Here is a 21,692-nt window from a genome sequence, read left to right on the forward strand (position 1 = left end):
CAGGTTGCAACCAACACAACACAAACGATGTTGCGGCCTCCCATCATAATATGGACAACCTTGTGGTCGCCATTGCATCATCGCCCATGTTGCGGTCACTGTCACTACACGAGACATGTGTGGATGCGCCTAAACCACATGCTACATGGCAACCCCGCAATGTGCGTGAGGCACCAGCGACGTTGCAAACCAGCGATGTGCTTGGAGCCCCGGCGATGATAAAACCCTCGAGCCCAGTGCCTTCCGTTGTACCGGAGACGCCCCCCTTTTGCGCTTGCAATGCCGTCAAGAAAGGCAATTGCAACCCCAGGTGCAACCGATGGCGTGCAACATTGGTTGTCGGGTTGCAGTACCAACAAGCGCTCCTCCTTGGTCGTGGCTTCGCAACATGTTCTCGCGTGTCGCAGTTCTGTTGCAACACCGACATGTGATGGGGACCTCGTAACATGACAACCCCCCTCAAAGCAATATCGTTTATGTGCAGTAGGCTTGCAGCGATCCGTTGCATTCCAACATCTGCTTGCCAATGCAGGGTGGTTGTGGGGTATGCGTGAGGGGGAGTTGTTAGAGTGGTAAGAGAAAAGAACGGGTAAGGGATGAGACCCAAGGAGAAAGCGGTTGGGCGGAGAAGAAAAATAAAGGTTCAACGGGTGGTTGTGTTCGATGTTGGTGATAAGGTAGATGGGAGAAGCAATGCGTCTGCCCCGTGACGTGAGGGACACGTGATGAATGCTCCAGGCGGCGGATCGCTCGATGTGATTAATGGTTGTTTGTTAAGGTTTTCCATGGTCTACGCTGCCCGTCAACCCACTGATCTTGGGTGGGGATCATTCGTGTTGCTGGATATCAAATTTGTCCCATGTAGCAGTCCACTGCCACCATGGCAACACAGACAATGTTGCGGTTGCACATTGACAATGTAGTTGCTCATTGACATTGTAGTCATTGTTTGCAATACAGGTGGCGTTGTGGTCATTCATTGCAACACGGACAGAGTTGCGGTCGCCTCATTACGAACACGAACGTCCTTGGGGTCGCCCAATTCAATACGAACGATGTTTTGAATCTACCGCTCTTTGCAGTAGTGCTACCTCGCTCTACTCATGCCTTACAGCTTATATGGAAGGAGTGGAGAGGCGAGAGAGGGACCGACAACCTTCAAAGCTTCCAGGATGAGGAGGGTAGTAAGGGGAGAAAGCTTGAGAGTGAGGTTCATTTAGGAAAGACAAATGTTTACCGGAGGATGATGATGAATACCAAGAGGATAGGTTTGTCTGGATGGTTGATGAGACATGTGTGTGGGTAGGTGGACGGTGGCCGAAGTCACTAATGGGCGCATGACTAAAGCAGATCCTACGACTTTGTTCGTCGTCGGTGTAAACGACATGATCAGTTGATGAATTTTAATCCTTTCTCAACAAATATAGAAGAATTTAAAAAATGCCAGAGAAGCCTCTCACATAAGTGCCGACTTGGGTGAAGGGTTTGACGATTTCCCTTTTGTGCCATCGGTGGTAGGCTCCGTCGTCTTCACTTCCTCCTTGGGCACCGGGCTCCGCCACCTACTTAGATGAAGATAGATGTGTATAGAAGGGTGGTGATTGATGCAAAAAAAGGAAAGGTATGTGTCGATGATTGATGAGACACGTGGGCAGACGGTTGGACGGCGGTCGAAGCTAGCGGTGGACGCACTCTGTGACGCATGACTAAAGTAGATCCAACGACTTCCTACGTCGTGTAAACCACACGATTAGTTGGTTGTGGACTCTATAATTCTTTTTTTTTAATACACAAATTAGCGTGCAGATTATGTGCAGGAGAAGCCTCCCTCAGATAATCTCAGATAATAATTCTAAAAAAGTTAAAAAGATAATCTTTGATAAGCCCGGACTTTGGTGAAGGGTTTGACAGTTTCCCCTGTTTTTGTGCCCTCGGCGCCGGGCTCCGCCGCTTCCTCCGCCGGCCGTTGCCACCCTAATAAATCTCGCGACTTCGCCCAACTCCGGCAAAACCATCTTGTGCTGGTCGGCGCGAAGGAGGGAGGGAGGGAGGGGAGAGAGGATGGCCGCGCACGACGGCGGCCCAGATCTGCCCGCCAACGCCCCTGTCGACGGCGACGCGGACGCCGGCGGGCCGTACATCCCCGCGGAGCTGATCCCGGACATCGCGAAGCACCTGACGAGCCTGCACGACTTCTTCGCCCTCCGCGCCGGCTGCCGCGCCTATCGCGCCGCCCTGCCCAAGTGCCGGGCCCTGCTCGCGCTCCAGCCGCCGCACCTCCTCGTGCCCCACACCGCCGACCCCTCGCTGCCCCTCTTCAAGCTCCTCGAGCCCGGCTGCGCCGCCTTCTCGCTCGCCCTCTTCCACACCCCCGACCGCCGCCTCCTCCGCTTCCGCGCCCGCCTCCCCTTCTCCAGGGACGTCGGCGTCCTCACCTCCGACGGCGCCCGCGTCGCCGCCGTCGACGGCGCCACCGGCGAGATCCTCGTCAACGACATCTTCTCCGGCGCGCAGGCCCGCCTCCCCAAGCCCCCGCTGGCCTACAGCCGCCTCATCCTCAGCGGCGGCTACGTCTTCGCCCCGGCCATGGACCGCACGGAGATCCAGTACTGCAGCCTCTGGTACGCCCACTGGGGCGTCGCGTCCTACGGCGGCTATTCCGAGATCCATGACTGGCGCATCGTCAACGGCGCCCTCTACGGGCTCCTCCCCTCCTGCGGGCTCGTCATGGCCTCGCTCCCCAAGGACAACACAATGGAACTGTGGATGCTTGGAGGCGAATTCGACGAGGACCTTGAAGAGACTCTCAAGGAGACCGTAGGCGGATCAGTGCTGGGGGAGTGCGGCGGCCAGCCCCTGCTTATCTGCAAGGTGGGCCGCATCGATCGGGAATACAAGGTTTTCCTGTGGGACGCCAATGAGTGCAAGTGGGTGAGGACAATGAGCCTTGGAGGGCGGACGCTGTTTATTGGCTACGACGATTTCGTCGCGTGCCTTGGTCCAGATGTTCCAGGGATCCGTCCCGACTGTGTGTATGGATCATTGCCATGGAGTGGGGGATGGAGCGAGTATTCTCTGGTTGATGGGACCTGTAAATGCTTCACTGCACAGTATCCAGGTGAACCAGGGGTTGGTTTCGGGAGGCCGCAGGTTTGGGTGCTTCCAAGCTTGTTCTGCAACTATTGAGGTTTGAAGGAATCGTGCACCAACAAGGTATGCTTGCTCTTGGCTCTCTTGTTGACAAGCGTTTCATCACACATGTATGTTTGAGTGTTACTCTATGAATTGAAATCTTGTTTCTTGAGTTGCTGTGATATCGGGAGTATCCTCAGTTTGCTGCTTTAAAGGTGCCAGGCCGCGCCACAGCCAAAGTTCCTTATCAATGTGACTTTGCCAGAGCTTGCCATGCGTATTGGAGGAAAAAATAAATAAATAATAAATCTATGACCTGAAATTAGCAATTCGACATCCATACATTAACAGATCATAATTATGTAGTGCTAGCATATTTGGTTTTGGTAATGTCAAACATGACCCAGGTTTTCAGAAACTGCACTGTTGCTGATAATGTGTATGTTAAAACATGCATTGGTGCAGTCCAATGCAGCCTACCATGCTCTAATGGTTCGTGAAGGTTCACGGAATGACTGATTGTTTCATGCTCTTGTGAAATAAAAAGCATTATGTTTTCATGTCGACAAGTATTTCATCACAACTTGCATGTCAGCTGTCATAATTTCCAATTGCTGTCATCCTAAAGAATGCATGTGTATTTTGTTTGAGTGCTATTCTATGAGTTGAAATCATGTTTGCTGAGTGCTGTGATATCAAGAAAATGCTTGGTTTGTGCTGCTTGAAAGGGGTCAGACATGCCACAGCCAAAGTTCTTTATAAATGTGACTTTGCCAGAGTTTGTCATGTGTATTTGAGGAAAATAAACAAATAAAGTTATGATCTGAAATTAGCTATTCTACGTTCATCCAATAACAAATCATAATTCTGTAGTGCTACCATATCAACTTGCTTTGGCTCTCTTGTTGATAAGTGTTTGATCACCACTCGCACGACGTATATGCTCAGCTGTCATAAAGTTTAATTGTTGTCATCCTTTAGATAGCATGTATATTTTGTTTGATTGTTACTCTTTGAATTGAAATCATGTTTGCTGAGTTGCTGTGATGTTGAGAATATCCTCAGTTTTCTGCTTCGAAGGCACCAGCCGCGCCACAGCCAAAGTTCTTTATAAATGTGACTTTGCCAGAGTTTGTCATGTATAATTGAGGAAAATAAATAAATAAAGTTATGACCTGAAATTAGCTATTATACACCCATCCATTAACAAATCATAATTCTGTAGTGCTAGCATATCATGTTGGTAATATCAAACTTGACCCTGGTATCAGAAATTGTGTTGTTGCTGATGGTGCATATTATATTAAAACATACGTTGGTGGAGTCCAATGCAGCCTACCATGCTCTAATGTTTGGTGAATTAGACTAATTGTTTCCTGCTGAAATAAAAAGTATTAGGTTCACAGAATCACTGATTATTTCACATGACTTCATCTTGACAAGTATTTCATCACAATTTGCATGTCAGCTGCCAGAGATTCTAATTGGTCTCATCCTTTAGAATGAAATACTGTTGCTGAATTGCTGTGATATTGTTTACTGCTTTAAAGGTGCCAGCCGCGCCACGGTCAAGACCATAAAAAATGTATTACCTGCATTGGCAGTCATTTACCCTTTGATGTCAAAGCTATGTCGTTCTTTCTTATAATTGTTGTGCCTTTTCTATACTCTATAGTAAAGCCATATATTCATGCCTTCTCTCTAGCAATAAAACTTATAATGTGATTGATATATATTTTTAGAACTTCTGCGCCCTTTTATTGTTGTTGCAGGAACGTGATTATGATAAAGTCTCATTGCCATTAGCTTATGTTTGCTGTTTCAGCGCAATATTGGAGAAATAACTTGGCAAGAAGCTTGTCTCTGCGGTCTGCTGTTAACTGTAGTCGCCCTATTGTGAAGCCGAAGTGGAGTTCTTGCATATAGCCAAGCCTTGGTGCAATGTGCTTGAATTGAAAATTAGAGTCATGCTAAGTTTATTGTTTCTTTAAATACTTTTACCATAGCGATGGGTTTGGTTTGCCTCCAAGGATCAAAGATTAACAATATGGTTAACTATTATGTTTTTGGTGTTATCTTGGATTGTTTCATCTTCTTTATGTGTCTGATGTTATGTTTTCATACTTTGTTTGGTAAGCTCTTGATCACTTTGTTTTATTTTAGCCGATTGTAGCGATGAGAAATTGATGATGTTTCCTGATACCATAGGATGTGATCGTGGCTTGGATTTCCCACCCTAAGAATAGTTTATTTGATACTCTTTTGGTGTTCAAATCTGGCTTATAAAACGGCCATGTTTTTATATTTCCATAAACGGACATGATGTGCTGATAAAACTTTGCTGGCTGCAACTTGCACATGTACTGAGAACATATTTAACCATCAACTCTTACAACATCAGCCAGGTATCTTTAGGCATTCCTGTATGTAATGCAGACGTAGTACAACTGCAGCCATATACCTTTGGGCTTATTAATCTGGAAGCATTCTGAATTTCTGAATTGCTTCTGTTCCAAAAAAAAAGAAACCTAACACGACAAAGGCATAAAGCGATGCAATTCATTTTGTTTGGTTGTGCTTTGGAAATACTTGTTTGAGGAATGGATGTATCTAAACATATTTTAATATTAGATACATACAAACGAACTCACCACGTGTTGAGCAGTGAAATCCCTTTTAACCCTGCCAAAAAAATACATTTTTACACTAATACTCCCTTCGTTCATAAATATAAGACCTTTTACAAATTTTACTATGAACTACATGCAAATGTATATAGATATATCTTAAAGTATAGATTCACTCATTTTGTTTCGTATGTAGTCTATAGTAAAATTTTCTGATGCTCTGTTTGGATGTTGATATTCAAGGCCATAGAATTGAATCGGGCTCAATATCAAATTTTCCTGACTTTGATATTGACATTGAACCCAAATTCTGTTGTTTAGATGTGCTCAGAATTCACACTTGGAATTTGCATGAGAGGCTCAATTCTGTAGCTTGTTTGGATGACCATCTGATACATCGGAATTGCTTTGGATCTTCCTGCTCCGCTCAAATGCATTGACCTGCAAAAAGGAGCAGATCTGCCATGAGAGGAGCAGATCCGCGCGCCTCTGTGGTCACCAGGAGATGACCTGCGCCGCCGCCGGGAGCTGACCTGCGCCGCCGGGAGCTCCGTTGCCGCGCCTCTGTGGTGGGTCAGCCATGAGAGGAGCAGATCCGCCATAGAGAAGAGAGGAGGACGACGGAGAGGGGCTGGCCTACGCCGCCGGGAGCTCCATTGTCGCGCCTTTGTCCGCCTCCTCTTCCCCTCGTTCGTCTGTTCCTTTCCCTCAAGCGCGGCGAAGCGGTAAGTCGAGCGCTCGACCCCGAATATCAGCCAAAGCTGCTGACCTCTGAATTAGGGAATAGCTACGCGGGCTACGGGAGCGGGCCAGCGAATATCTCGGGCCAATTCAACGACTCAATTCCCTGACCATCCAAACAATGGCATTCGGACTGCCCAATGCCAATATCAATATCTAGGCCTCAATATCAACTTCCAAACGAGGTGTAAAAGGTTTTATATTTAGGAAAGGAGGAAGTAGTACTAAACTGAAGCACAATTCCCTTACCACCAAGCTATATACAATAATGGAAATAATGTATACTTGATTTGAATATACATGACAACTACACTTCACCCTCTTTCTGTGGTAGAGAGAGGCATGCTACTGATGACCTTATGGAGGGTGTGGCATAATCGGAATGAGGTTACTCACTACAAAGAACCCCCTCTGATGGAGGCATCTAAATGTTTCCTGATGGGATACTTGGATTCACTGCTATCACTAAATTATTTAGAGGAGGAACTACGGAAGGGGAAGCAAGTGCTTGCTTATGATTAGTTACCTAGATCACGATTGGTTCTACCTCCTACTCCAAACTGTTGGGAAATGTCGCATGGGAAACAAAAAAAATTCCTACGCGCGCACAAGATCTATCCATGGTGATGACCATCTACGAGAGGAGAGATTGGATCAACATACCCTTGTAGATCGTTAAGCGGAAGCGTATATAACGCGGTTGATGTAGCAGAACATCTTCGCGATCCAAATCACAGCCCGTCCCGCGATCTCATCACGATCCTTCCGGATCTAGCGCCGAACGTACGACACCTCCGCGTTCAGCACACATACGGTTCGATGACGTCTCCACCTTCTTGATCCACCAAGAGAGGAAGGAGAAGTAGATGGGATCTCAACCAGCACGACGACATGATGGAGATGATGGTGGAGCAGTGCCAGCAGGGCTTTGTCAAGCGCTGCCGGAACCAATCTGAGGAGAAAACGGAGTTAAGGGAGAGGTAGGGCTGCCACCGGGGCATGGGAATTGATGCAAATCTACTTAAAGCTACGTGAAAACAGGTTTGGATTGATTTGATTGGAAGAAAAAATAGCATGGGCCCCACCCCATAAAAATCAGGGGGGAGAGAAGTTGATTATAGGAAGTTTAAGTAAGTTTACGTACCCATCTACATAGGTGTAGGATTATTGGTTCAGCCCCAACCTCTCCCCCACTATATATATAGGAGGCTAGGAGGAGGGTTGGGTCACAGCTCTAGCCCCTCCTCCAAGGAGGGGGCGTGGGCCTAGGGAGGTTTCCTCCCTCTCCAAGGCAAGGATGGCCCAACAAGGCTTGGACACCCCCCTTACAGCCCATGTACGTCCTAGGGGCTGGAGGGACCCTTCCGGACTCCTCCAGAACCCTCTGGAACCTTTTGGAACCTTCTAGAAGCTTCCCGGTACAATATCGATAAAATCCGAAACTTTTCCGGTAGCCAAAATAGGACTTCCCATATATAAATCTTTACCTCCGGACCATTCCGGAGTTCCTCGTGATGTCCGGGATCTTATCCGGTACTCCGAACAACATTCGGTCACCAACATACATATCCCAATACTACTCTAGCGTCACCGAACGTTAAGTGTGCAGACCCTACGGGTTCGAGAACTATGCACACATGACCGAGACACCTCTACAGGCAATAACCAATAGCGGGACCCGGATGCCCATATTGCTTCCTACATATTCTACGAAGATCTTTATCGGTCGAACCACGATGTCAAAGATTCAATCAATCCCGTATGCAGTTCCCTTTGTCCATCGGTATGTTACTTGCCCGAGATTTCGATAGTCGGTATCTCTATACCTAGTTCAATCTCGTTACCGGCAAGTCTCTTTACTCGTTCTGTAATACAAGATCCTGTGACTAACTCTTTAGTCGCATTGCTTGCAAGGCTTACTGTGATGTTGTATTACCGAGTGGGCCCCGAGATACCTCTTTGTCACACAGAGTGACAAATCCCAGTCTTGGTCCATGCCAACCCAACAGACACCTTCGGAGATACCTGTAAAGCACCTTTATAGTCACCCAGTTATGTTGCGACGTTTGATACACACAAGGTATTCCTCCGGTGTCCGGGAATTGCATGATCTCATGGTCATAGGAACAGATACATTGACATGCAGAAAACAGTAGCAATAAACTCACACGATCATATGCTATGTTCATAGTTTGGGTCTTGTCCATTACATCATTCTCCTAATGATGTGATCCCGTTATCAAGTGACAACACTTGTCTATGGTCAGGAAACCTTCACCATCTTTGATCAACGAACTAGTCAAGTAGAGACTCATTAGGGATTGTGTGTTGTCTATGTATCCACACATGTATTTGAGTTTCCAATCAATACAATTCTAGCATGGATAATAAACGATTATCACGAACAAGGAAATAAAATAATAACCAATTTATTATTGTCTCTAGGGCATATTTCCAACACGAACATTATGTGGGTTTTGCCTATGAAGGGATGGGCTAAGCTCAACATCGATGGCTCTTGGACAGCCGATGGGCGAGCACGTGCATGTATGGTTCTTCGTGACAGTACGGGTCAGATTATTTACAGAACATGCAGGGAGATCTTTTCCTGCAGAAATGCTTTGGAAGCTTAATTAAGTGCATGTATGGAGGGACTTTCGATGGCTATTCAGAGGACAAACCTACCTATTCAGGTAGAGATGGACTCACGGGAGGGTTTGAGCATGATCATGAGCGACTCAATTGACAGATCAATCCTCTCCACGTTGGTGACAGAAATAAAGCTTTTGAAGAACCTACGTAACACTACTTTTAGTTATGTTCATCGTAGTCAAAATAATGTTAGTGATTTTCTGACAAAGTATGCTAGAATGAGGTGTAGAATAGTAGTTTGGCTCAACTCTGATTTACCAGAGATTATTGAACTTTGTAAGGTAGACTGTGGTATTTCCACTTAAGTAATACAAAGTTTCACGTGCAAAAAAAAAATGCAGGACAACACCAAGTTGAGATTAACTGAACATGATGTCCAAGTGTCCATAGAGGCCACTCGAGAGATAGAAAAATTGTAGAAAGAACGCTACAACTGAGAAGATTATATTTTAAGAGAGAATTCCTTATTTAACCCTGGCTTAAATTTGTGTGTCCTATTTAACACTGCAAAAAAAAAAATCTTCCTTATGTAACACCAACACTAAAATTTGTTCCCTTTCTAACATTTCCGTCCATTTTAACCATTGACGGTGTTAAATGGTACCTGAAAAGACGATTTTATCCATTTTAACCATTTTGAAGTTGTGAGCAAAATACATCACATACAAAGTAATTCAAAATTTGGGCAGAACCTCCTCTATAAATTGATGCATATGAGGATCACACAATTCACATATACATATATTTCAACAAATAATATTCAGATTTGCACATAAACATCCAGGCTCACATCCAAATACGCATATATCATGTACAACATATCCAGGTTCATATATATAGGTCCAACATCCAAGTTCACATCATATGAGCAACACGGAAGGATTGTCATCATATCCAGGTTCGCATACATAGTCCAAGTGACCAAAGCTTCACATACATGAGTTCACACAATATGACATGTTCACAAGCTAAGCCTTCTTTTGCTTCTTGTGCTCATTCCAGGGTTGGTTGGGCTAGTCTTTTTGCTTCTAGTGCCCATTGCAGGGTTGTCAAATGGCACCATAGCACAAATTTCATCCTTTTTAGCAAGCTCCATCTTCTTCCTCTTCGCTGATCTACACTTGTACATGTATGACAGCAGTAATTTCAGAGCAAATAACGACATGAACTACGCATTATATGTGATATTAAAATTCAGAATTAGCAAAACTCACCTTTTTACATTTTTCTTATTTGTAGTCTCCAAGGTTTGACTATGTTTTCCGTTCTTCTTGGTTGTAATTTCTAAGCTTTGGCTATGAATTAGATGAATACACACAAAACAAACTCAGATTTGATATGGCACTAATCAAACTCAGTTCCGTTTGCAAAAAGAATAGGTGTAGTATTGTTAATCTTGGTGGAAAATACATGGATGCGGGTGCTTCATCACCTCTTGGCACAATGGATGACTCGGCTGATTTGGTAATCTTCCTCCTCTTCATTGTTTCTCTACATGAGCAATAAAAAAGTAGTTCATATGCATAGTTGAATACAAAATAGTAATGCAAGAAAGTAGTTACTATGCAATAAGAAAATAGAATGCATAGCTCATTACCTCACATCCATCAAAGCGGCAATGTCATCTTTGTTCCCCTTCTTGCACTTTCTCAAATATATATTTGTTCCATAAGTAGGCAGCAGCCCAAAGGTGGTCGTCAAATACTTTTCCATGATACTTTTTCTTAAAGTTTGACATCAAGTGAAACATGCATTCCCTATGTTCTACCTCTGGGAATACTTCCTTTACCCCTGTCATCACCGCGTGCCTGGAATCAGTGCTTATGGCTAAACCCCTTGGTGATCCTATGGCTTGCCTAAGCAACTGCATGAACCTCCGGCGTCGCGCCCTGGGCCGGCCCCTTCGGTGGCGCGCCCTGCCGCAGCCCCTCCGGCGTCGCGCCCTGGGCCGGCCCCTTCAGTTGCACGCCCTGCACCAGCCCCTTCGGCGTCGCTCCTCGCCCCGACCCCTTCGGCGTCGAGCCTCGCTCAAGCCCCTCCGGTGTCGCGCCTCGCCCCGGCCCCTCCGGCGTCGCGCCCTGGCTGGGGCCCTTCGTCGTCGCGCCCTAGCCGGGGCCATCCGAGGTCGCGCCCTCGCCGAATCCATCCGGGGTCGCGCCCTGGCCAGCCCCCTCCGGTGTGGATCGAGCGCCGCCGTCCATCTCGCTCTCGCTAGGGTTAGGACGAGGAAAGGTGGGCTGGGTGTGTCGTGGGAGAGAGAGAGGAATCGCTCGGGCCAGGGGTTTCTTTTTTTTTCCTATGGACAGGGGCAGTTTGGTCAATGCAAGTCTACTTTAACAGCGTGGGCTAACAGAATGAACGAAAATGTTAGATAAGGCATAATGTTTACATTCGGTGCTACATAAGGAAGAAATATTTTATTCAGTGTTAAATAGGGAACCAATATTTAACATAGTGTTAGATAAGGAATTTTCTTATATTTTAATTGGCTTGCCTGTTATAGAACATTAGTCACCAATGCCAAAACATTAATCGAGTTTTCAACTCTATAAGTTCTACAGTAGTATAATTCATTCAAGTTCACTTTTTATGGGGGCTATGTAATTAATATTGTATTATAATATATTTACCGAGTATAGTAGTGTATTTCGTTTGTGCAGGCTCCTATTTCATTCATTCGTATATAACGGCACATACATGAGTACTAGTATGTTTGGAGGTTCACGACGGGGTTTCCAAACCATTCTAAACCATGATCACACTGCCAATTTTGCAATTCTCCAAAATTGCGATACATGAGTACTAGTATAAGTTTGTTAGTCCAGGGGATTAGTCAACCCGTGTAAGGGCATCTCCAAGGCAGACTCATAAACCTCTCACAATTGTTTGGATCACGTGGTTCGGATCGTAGAAGCCATCCAACACGGTCTTATATTGGTCCACGAAGCTGTATAAACCGCTGCCCCGGCCATAGCCGTAGTCATTAGCCTTCGATCCCTCTCCCACTATGGATTCCTCACCCGCTAAAACTCTCTGGGACGGGCTCATGCCACAGCAGAAGAAGGAGATGGCCGCCGTTGCTGCCCGTTGGCGGGCCGACAGGCATCCGGAGGACGTGGACGTCCCAGTGGAGGACGTGGTCGACGACGACCCGACACTACCCACGTCTTCCTCCTCCGTTGCGACACCCTCCTTCTCTGTCGTGCCTCCCTCGCCAGTTCACTACACCATGACCATCGGGAAGGTCCATGCCCGTTACATGGACATGGTGCGGGAGGATCGGTTCTGGGAGGCGTAGGCCGACGCAGGATACAACCACCACCTCTCTAGGCGCATCTGCAGGCAGGGGAGTATCTCATCACCGGCAGGGAGGTCGCACCCGATGCGGACCTAGCGGAGCAGGAGGCGCTCCTGGAATCCTATCGCTCCGCCCGCCAGATTTGTCTCGACCGCTGGCGGTACCGGCAACGGGTAGAGGAGGTGGCGGCCGCGGTCAAGGACGACAAAGACGAGGAGGGCGTGTCGGCGTTCGACGAGACCGACGAGAAGGAGGAGGGCAACACTGAGGTCGTTCCCAACGAAGCCGACACATCCACGTGCGCTGCCGACAGCGACGAAGAGTAGTGCATGGGAGGTCGCCGCTGATCTCGTCCCAGGAAGGCCATCGCTCCTCCCCTTCCGTCGATGCCAAGCTTGGTGGGCTGAACAACGTCGGCCGATTAATCATTTGGCGTCAACGTGAAGGTGGACATATGTACTTGCCAGGTCTCCGAATGAGGAGGAGGTTATGGAGATGGGGCTGGAGAAGGCGAAGCTTCAATTCTCGTGGTTCATGGCCGGTTATAGGGAACGGGTGCGATGCCAATTTAGATTAGGTATTAGTTATACGTGTAAAGCCGAACTAGGATGTAAAGGTAATGAAATCCGTCGAGTTTATATAAAATCCGTTGAGTTTGCATGGAATCTGTCATGTTTGCATGACATCCAGTCGTGTTTGCACAAATTTCGTCCCGTTGGTTTGAATTGTTGTCAAAATGTATGCGACTACGGTTGGATGCCCCACATGCAGCAACGCGCACCAAATTTGCGGCCCAGGGTACCGCTTTGTAACGCGCAGTAAAGTCTTCTGTGCACACTCTATTTTAACGCCTCTATTGGAACATTGTTTTATTTCTATGACGCACAAAAATCATTGTTTTTAAGGCGTGGGGCTTATTTAGTGCCTCTGTCAGATATGCTCGAAGTACGTGACGGTTTGAAAAATAAAATAAAAAACATCTAGGTTTAGGTTGATAGGAAAAAAAACGATATTTTCCAAAATGAGCCACGATTCGAGCAGCTTAATCTGGATTTTGATTCCAACCCAACATGCTGCTGGATTTCTACAGCGCCAACAAGTTGAGTCACGAAAGCTCTTCATATTAACCTTTCAAGATATGCTTTTCTGATTGAGAGATTAAGCTTAGTATGGAAGAACGGAACTCTTCTATTACTCATATTCGTCGTTCAGGCAATTGTGTTAGTCATGCCATGGCTAGTTTTGGTAGAAACCAAGGCCGAACAATGGTTTGGCTCGGCTTAGCTCCAGATGAAGTCTTATGTATTGCCTCACGAGATTGTAACCACTGATGTTTGAGTAATATAAGAGTTATTTCGCAAAAAAAAAAAAAAAAAATCTGTAGAATCCATGAATCACAACAATCACGACCCAACTTGAATTGTGTTTCCCCTAGAAGGTTGCAACGATACTAGTACCAAGTTTATACTATCAGATAGGCAAAAATGCATTGTTTCATGGTTTCAATGTTCATTATTCAGAATTCATATATACGTGTATATACGTGGTACTGCAGCTGCATCGTTCTGTAGGTGAAGCTCGATGCTGCATGGACTGATGCGGTACCACTTCAGTAGTGTTTTATTCAAAAATAATATTCTTAGCTGATAAACCGTACACGATCGATGATGCATGGACTGATGTATACGTAGTAGTGCTGGCTTCTAGCTAGGAGGTGTCCATGGTGGGGTAGTATGCGTGGGTGGCCATGCCGCAGTTGTTGCCGCCGTTCCCGCGCGTGAGGCGCATGTAGCCCCCCTCGCCCCACCCAGCCCCCCACTGGTTCTTCACCACCCAGTACCCCTGCCCGCCGCCGTCCGCCCCGTAGCCCACCACCGTCACGGCGTGGTGCAGCTTCTGCCCGCACGACGGGCTGCCGACGTACACGCCACTCTTGTAGTGGTGGAAGTCGGGCTCGGCCTCCACGGCCACGGCCACCGGCTGGCCGGCCACGAGCACCTGCAACGCGCCCTCGTCCCCGTTCAGCATCGCAGACCGGTGGACGCCGACGGCGGCGGCCGAGTTCGGGCTGGCGCCGCCGCTGCGGCACGCGCCCTGCTCGGCGCTGTACGCGTAGGCTGCCTCCGTCTGCAGGCCACCGCTGGCGGTGATGTAGGTCAGGGCGGCGTTGACGTAGCCGCTCTTGCAGGAGCTGGTGCCGCCCGTGCAGTCCAGCACCTGCTGCTCTGACATGGAGATGAGGTTGCCGGTGGCGATCTGCACCAGCCCCTCGGTCGCCGCCACCGCCGCGAACGCCCAGCAACTCCCTGCACGCATGCAACATTTTATTCATTTGCCACCTTTGCCGGTGGCATGCAGATGCGGTGCAGGAGGTGTAGATTCTTACCGCAGTGACCTTGGTGCTTGACTGGGGTGACGGCGCCCCGGGCCCTCCAGTCCACGCTGTCCGGCGTGGACTGCAACTGGGCGTCCGTCACGTTCACCGCGGCCGCCGGCGAGCTGTCCTCGGGACGGAGCCCGCCTGGGCCGGGCTGGTGACGGTATCCGAGGTGCTTCTCGGCGAACTCCTCGTTGGTGAGGTCGGAGAAGTGATTGAGCCCGAGCGTGTACGTCCGGTTGCCCGCCCGGTTGACGGCGTCGATGTGGCGCGCGTTGGCCGCGAACACCTCCTGCCGGCGCAGTTTCTCGGCGGCGTCCGCGTACACGCGCCCGTACTTGGCCATCCACCGCTCGTGCCGGTGCCGGGCGGCCAGCGCCTCCCCTCGCGCCGCGGCGGCGCTGACGACACAGGCGAGTGCAAGCACCAGCACAAGCAGTGTGCTGTCGAGGCGGCTCGACCTGTGAACCGGCGCCATTAGCTAGCTAGCCGGCTGGTTTGCTTGCTTTTCCTTAGGGCCTGATGGTTCACGAGCAGAGCGAGCTAAGCACGTAGCAACCATGCTGCACCCGCTTCTATTTATACGAGCACGTTCCATGGACCCCCGTTCATACGCCGTCGAACGTATTGACCATGCATGGATGCTTTGTATCCGATCGACACGGTGATAGGCTGATAGCCATCGTCTCTCCGTATCTTCTTCTTCTCGGAGATTTTATTCTTGTTTGTATCCGACGGTGGTCGTCGTCGTCTTCGTCTTGTGCTACTTGGGAGATTTTTCTCGCTTCCCGGATGGTGCCGCAACACGCATGCATGCATACACCGTCGCACACGGCACAGAGCTGGAGTAGTACGTCGCTGCCTGATAGAATTCGGCCGAATCGAATCTCGGCGCGCACTTTATTCCCTTGCTTGCTTCTTGTTCAATCGGACACGTACGCGCGCATATAGTTTGGCCGATGTATGTACGTGGTCTTGGTTGCATGCTTGACTCACATTTTATATATATTGGAGAATGGAAAAACATATGACTTCTCATCATTCTGTTCAAAATTGGTGATGAATTGCATGTATTTGTTAAAATGGGAAATACTTCCTCCGCTCCTAAATATAAGTTATTTTACTGATTTTACTGAATAAATATACATTCTAAAATATGTCTATGTATGTTTGTATGTAGTTTTTTAATGAAACTTTTAAAAAAACTTATATTTAAAAACAGAGTAGCATCCTAGCCCAGTAGCTACAACCGAACACTTAGGTTTAACAAAGCGCAGCAACGGGCACAACAGTAGCCAAGCAGCAAGCACAAGCAGTAGCGGGCTAGTGGCAGTTTAGTTCGGTAAATGATAGTTCAGCCCATGACAACACTTGAGTTCAACTGATGAAACGACAACAAGAGCAAGAGCACCGGGCCCATACTACCGAACCAGAGGAACATTGTGAAAAAGCAAGCCGGGTCGGTAAAATCTGGGCCCTGTACGAAACTAAAAATGGAACCTTGTCTTATAAAAAACTAACGAGCAATTATAATATACATATATCTCACAGATAAAAATATAACGTATACATAATATAATGTCTTACATAATAAATGGACATATAAAAAATTCATACATATCCAGCTTCTGGTTGCTACTTATTAACATCCTCGTTTTTTATATTCTTTGAAATGAAATCTTCAATGATATCATCGTAATCAATCTTCTCCGACATTTCACTCTCAAGTGCTATGTGGCGCATGCTAAGCACCATCCGCTGTAGCGGGCCTAACTACAGCCGTCTTGATAGCCGTAGATTAGGACGTGGGTAACCGTGGATCGAGTTGCATAGCACCCACATCCTCCTCCAAACGATCGAGTAAACTCTGTCATGTACGTGGCATGAGCAGGAGATGGCTGGCGTGAGCATATTTACATCCGGATGAAACTAATCAATTCCCTAACAATATCTATCTACACGGCGTTTTCCACAACTTTTTTTTCAAGCATATTGCAATTTGATCTATAGGATTAGCAAGGAGCGTTTGATGTGATCGGAAAAACAAAAAAAATATAAAATGAGGTTCGAGTGGATGTTAGATTTTTTATGAAATGTAGTACTAGTATAAAAGATTTCATAGGAAAAAAATTCTATGGGATCCAATCCAATGAATCAAAGGATCAATCTAAAAAAAAATCCTAAGGATTTCAATCCTTCAAAAATCCTATAAATTTCTTTGAATCAAAGGAGCCCTACCTAATCAAGGGGATACAAACAAAATAATACGACCAAACAGTATAGTGTATTTGTGGCCTCGTTCTTCGCTCACGCGTCTGTTGCAGATTCGGATGCGCCCTTGGGAGTTTGTGAGGGCAATACATGGAATATATTTAACTATTAATTCCCCGAACGCCAGCAACAGGAATAACACAGAGACGCACACAAAGCACATTGATGACAGTAGCCAGATGCAAAATATCACTCTGAAATGCACAAAGGGTTCAGTACCCTGCTTCTACATTCAGAATGCTCATGTGAGCCAGCAACACGATTAGGAGGGAAACGATGGCGTCCATTCGGATTACAGAGCGGGACATTGGCTGGTAGAATAAGTACTGTGACACAGCCACATAGGGAGCTTGCTATCACCGTAATACAACTGCTGCATTCCTCACGGCCAGGTACCTCTGGACGTATTCTTCAGGAAGCATTCTGATCTGCCTAAAGACCTCTGGATCAGCGTAGCGCAGCTTCGTTCTCGGATCCACGTATGGTGCCTGCATGAAGATAGATTCATAGGTCAAAAGATCAGACTTGTGAGAACTACTCCCTAAGAGAAGCGCAGGATATAGCACCTAACGGACAACCAAAACGCTCTGTCGGATAATGCAACAGCTTAGTACTGCTGAAACTCTGTAACCAGGGACGGCATGTATGTAGCAACAAACATGTCATACACAGATGTTCGTGTTAGTTGGTTTTTCTTTAGCTCTATGTTTTTTTCTCTATTTCCTGCCAACACGCTACGTCATCTCGACTACAATCCTCAGAAAAAATCCAAGCTTAGGACAGATGGCCAGTGGTGGGCGCTGCTTCATTTGGGCCACTTTCCCTGCCTCCAAGCCTTGAGTTGAACCAATAGGATTGTCATGCCATTAAGGTTGGTTCATTTATTTGGGACAGCTCAGTGTGAGCAAATATGTGAACTACTCCCTCCGTCCCATAATGTAAGACGTTTTTGCGAGTGTTCAAATTGTTCATGCATTACTAACAGTTGCACACATGCAGTTAAGTTTATGACCCTTGGCAATACATGGCAGTGCCAAGTTGAAATAACTAAACATGTTGTTCATACAGGCCACAAGGCAGGTAAAAGAACTGTGAAAAAAACATTGTATAACTGAAGATTATTGATTTTAATTTACTTACCTGTTCTAAAACATTAGTCACCCACGTCAAAAAACTAATCAAGCTTTCGACTCTATGTTCTATAGAATGCGTATAATTCACTTGAGTTAACCTTTTATGGAGACTGTGTTATTAATATTATATTATAAGATCTTTACCGATCATAGTAGCACAGGCTCCTACTTCATTCATATATGAATCTGTTAGAACAGCACAGATTTTTATGACATATATTTAGGGGTGTACGTGCTGGAGTTTTACAAATCGTTCTACACCGTGAACGCACTGTAAATTTTGCAATTCTACAAAATTGTGATAGATAAGTACTAGTAAGTTTGTTGATCCACAGATTATTCAATCCGTGTAAACCGCGACTGAACGCCCCTAAATATGTGGCAGTATGAAAAATACCAAAAAACATCTAAATTTAGGCTGATAGAGTAAATCACACACAATATGAGCAGCTCAATCTGTAGTTTGATTCCAACCCAGTCTTGCTGGATTTCCGCAATGCCAACAAGTTGAGTCACAAAACATTCATATTAATTGTACAATCACAATAATCACGGGCCTACTTGTCCTTCCCCTTAAAAGGTCACAACTATACTATATCATGGTGAAAGAGGCGCCTAGTTTCATTTATTTGTTTGTTGTATTGTGCGAAACTATGTTGTATGTGTGTTGCATTTGATCTTGTGGATTTAATGAACTATGTAACAATTTGATATTGTGAACATGTGCAGTTTTTATGTTGATTATCGGATGTTCTATTTCAATTTGTGCAGCTGTACAGCACAGCAGCTACAGCGGCCATGCGGCCGGCGGCCAGTTTTGCATCTTCTATTGGAGTTGCTCTTTTACATCTCCGTTTTGCATCATCTGTTGGAGTTGGCCCTTTTTTGGAGATGCAAAAAGCACTTAATTCACATCTCCAAATTTGCATCTTCTATTGGAGATGCTCTTATAGAGCTTGTTAAGCCCAACACAAATTTTCATCTCGAAGCAGCAACTCATTATCGATGCTTATAAATGTGCAGTTTAGCATGATAAAATCTGTTTTGTACTTCAGATCTAAATGCCTTCAGTTTTCAAATCTTATCATTTAGAAAACAATTGGGATATGTAAATCAACACAAGGGGTTCATACTGGGGTAAAACTTACCTCAAAACCTGTAACGTCACAGTATCTCTTTGGTGGATAAATGGATGGGGGCGACTGAATATTTAAATCTGCATAAAAACATTCTGTGAACATTATATACACCACAACAACTTGCTCTAAATACTAGAGTTGTAGACTACCTGAACAACACAAATAACTTGTTTCGCTAATGTCAAGTTTTTATTTCTATTATCCAGCTTTATACTCTAACTGAGAAACACAAGTTCATATAAGAGCTATCTAATCGCCTTAGCAGTGGAAGCTACTGATTCAGAAGCTATGAGTATTAGACACAAAGCCAAGAACCTATTGATTGATTCTATTAGCATGGCATTCTCGAGCGCAGAACCAACTTTCCGAAAATTACTCACTGTAAATTGAAGGAAAAAAAAACAATGAACTGAAAGTTTGTATTTTATAAAATAAGAAGAAGCAATTCGCAATTCAAATGCTGCTACTGTTAGCACACACCAGAAACAGCACAATGTGCAACCTCCAGGGATGGCAGGCAAGAAGAAAAAATAGTACTATACAGTCCCAATTAGTATGAATTTCTGGCCACCACAAGTTTCTAGGCCTAGATCGAGCGGATAATCAATTTGGTCCTGATGAAACACATCAACGAACTAGTACAATCGCAGGAGTCCACCAACCGAGAAGCGTGGCGTGGCAAAGGATAACCTAAGATCTTAAATATTCAAGTTAATCTGCATATCAAATCTAAGGAGATTTGAGCGGTGCGGGTAGCAGCGGGAAGGGGATCGAGGCGCTCACAGTTGGGGCGGTCCGGGGGGAGCGAGGAGGCGTCGGCGGCCTGGAGGAGGTGGCGGAGGTGCTTCCACTGGCGGCCGCGGGACTGGCCCTTGGGGTACTTGTCGGCCGTCTGCACCTTCTTGAACCCCATCGTCGGCGCCAGCAGCATCTCCGCCCTCACTATCTCCGACTCCATGATCCCCTTCTCCCTCTCCCTCCCGCTTCGAGGGGGTCGGGTTCCAGGGCCGGCGCCCTCACTATCTCCGACTCCATGACTCCGCTCAGCGCTTCGAGGGGGTCGGGCTCCAGGGCCGGCCCATCAAGTACCCCAAGGGGCGACCGCCCCGGGCCCCAAGAGGGGAGGGCGCGGGCATTTCCTATTTAGCGCCACAGCCGCCAGTTAACGTGCATTTTTGTTAACTAGCGCCAGTGGCGTTCGAACTGGGCCGGCGCATCAAGGGCTTGTGACGTTTTTTTTGAAAAATCAATCAACTTTTTTGAACATCAACAAATTTTGTTTAAATTTGATGAACACCTTTTTGAAAATGGATGAACTTTTTTCAGATTTATGAATCCTTTTTTCAGTTCACTGAAATTTTAAAACAACATGAACTTTTTTTAATTTCTGTGAACTTTTCTTATATTTATTGAACCATTTAAAAAATTAATGAGCTTTTCCTAAATTGGATGAACTTTTTTTCAAATTGGCGAACTTTTTAAAAATTTGTGAAGCTTTTTTAAAGATATGAACTTTTTTTCAAATGGATGAGTCTTTTTTTAATATGTAGACCTTTTTTTGATTTTATACTTTTTTCGTAACAAAAAAATGGAAAGCAATCTAGTGTGCCGGCCCATATTACCAGTGATGCAGGCACCGGACCGGTAACGGGTGCCTGCACCGCTGCATAGGAGATCCCGCGCGGGCATTTCCTATTTAGCGCCACAGACATCAGTTAACATGCATTTTTGTTAACTCGCGCTTGTGGCGTTCGAACTGGGCTGGCACATCAAGGGCTTGCGACGTTTTTTCTGAAAATTCTATGAACTTTTTTGAACATCAATGAACTTTTTTGAAATTCGATGAACATCTTTACATCTTTTTGAAAATGGATGAACTTTTTTAAGATTTATGAACCCTTTTTCAGTTCACTGGAAATTTTAAAAAATACATGAACTTTTTTTAAATTTATGTGAACTTTTCTTATATTTATTTAACTATTTAAAAATTTAATGAGCTTTTACTAAATTGGATGAACTTTTTTAGAGATATGAACTTTTTTCAAATGGATGAGTCTTTTTTTAATATGTAAACCTTTTTTGATTTTATACTTTTTTCGTAACAAAAAAACAAAAAAGAACAAAATTGGAAAGCAATCTAGTGTGCCGGCCCATATTACCAGTGTTGCAGGCGCCCGATCGGTAACGAGCGCCTACAGAGCTGCATAGGAGTTCCCGACGGCGCCTCGACACGGATAGAAGCGTATCTTAGGCGTTACAAGTTCGTATCAGAGCAATGCCGACCTAGGAGCCCCCTTCATTGATCGAACTTGGCCGAGACGA

The 21,692-nt window shown here is 45.9% G+C and overlaps 3 protein-coding genes across 5 annotated transcripts; 1 reads left to right on the forward strand and 2 right to left on the reverse strand.

Moving 5' to 3' along the window:
* Positions 1-1,840: 1,840 nt before the first annotated feature.
* Positions 1,841-5,207, forward strand: LOC123424499. 3 transcript variants are annotated; one of them, XM_045108120.1, is made up of 2 exons: positions 1,841-3,213; positions 4,939-5,207. In XM_045108120.1, the coding sequence occupies exon 1, from the start codon at positions 2,062-2,064 to the stop codon at positions 3,184-3,186; it is 1,125 nt and encodes a 374-aa protein (XP_044964055.1). In that variant the 5' UTR covers positions 1,841-2,061; the 3' UTR covers positions 3,187-3,213; positions 4,939-5,207. The 3 variants fall into 3 exon arrangements, with proteins under 3 accessions (XP_044964055.1, XP_044964054.1, XP_044964053.1); XM_045108119.1 differs by having other exon boundaries at positions 1,842-3,213; positions 4,905-5,207; XM_045108118.1 differs by having other exon boundaries at positions 1,852-3,213; positions 4,958-5,207.
* Positions 5,208-14,036: 8,829 nt separating this feature from the next.
* Positions 14,037-15,380, reverse strand: LOC123429255 (ervatamin-C-like). The gene is made up of 2 exons (XM_045113310.1): positions 14,837-15,380; positions 14,037-14,756 (listed from the first exon to the last, which is right to left on the reverse strand). The coding sequence occupies exons 1-2, from the start codon at positions 15,303-15,305 to the stop codon at positions 14,158-14,160; spliced, it is 1,068 nt and encodes a 355-aa protein (XP_044969245.1). The 5' UTR covers positions 15,306-15,380; the 3' UTR covers positions 14,037-14,157.
* A 1,880-nt stretch (positions 15,381-17,260) lies between these two features.
* On the reverse strand, positions 17,261-20,418 carry LOC123424501 (chromatin-remodeling complex subunit ies6). The gene is made up of 3 exons (XM_045108121.1): positions 20,154-20,418; positions 19,380-19,447; positions 17,261-17,586 (listed from the first exon to the last, which is right to left on the reverse strand). The coding sequence occupies exons 1-3, from the start codon at positions 20,326-20,328 to the stop codon at positions 17,455-17,457; spliced, it is 375 nt and encodes a 124-aa protein (XP_044964056.1). The 5' UTR covers positions 20,329-20,418; the 3' UTR covers positions 17,261-17,454.
* Positions 20,419-21,692: the final 1,274 nt, after the last annotated feature.

Source organism: Hordeum vulgare, chromosome 2H (assembly GCF_904849725.1).
Source record: "Hordeum vulgare subsp. vulgare chromosome 2H, MorexV3_pseudomolecules_assembly, whole genome shotgun sequence".
Classification (NCBI taxonomy): domain Eukaryota; kingdom Viridiplantae; phylum Streptophyta; class Magnoliopsida; order Poales; family Poaceae; genus Hordeum; species Hordeum vulgare.

What these genes read in the sequence shown, in the direction of transcription:
- LOC123429255 (XM_045113310.1), bottom strand. Translation starts at nt 15,305, where the DNA reads ATGGCGCCGGTTCACAGGTCGAGCCGCCTCGACAGCACACTGCTTGTG. An exon ending in CAAGCACCAAGGTCACTGCG is followed by an intron (nt 14,757 to 14,836) that starts GTAAGAATCTAC and finishes GCATGCGTGCAG; the next exon opens with GGAGTTGCTGGGCGTTCGCG.
- LOC123424499 (XM_045108120.1), top strand. Translation starts at nt 2,062, where the DNA reads ATGGCCGCGCACGACGGCGGCCCAGATCTGCCCGCCAACGCCCCTGTC.
- LOC123424501 (XM_045108121.1), bottom strand. Translation starts at nt 20,328, where the DNA reads ATGGAGTCGGAGATAGTGAGGGCGGAGATGCTGCTGGCGCCGACGATG. An exon ending in CCCCCCGGACCGCCCCAACT is followed by an intron (nt 19,448 to 20,153) that starts GTGAGCGCCTCG and finishes GTTTTTATGCAG; the next exon opens with ATTTAAATATTCAGTCGCCC. An exon ending in GTGACGTTACAGGTTTTGAG is followed by an intron (nt 17,587 to 19,379) that starts GTAAGTTTTACC and finishes ATCTTCATGCAG; the next exon opens with GCACCATACGTGGATCCGAG.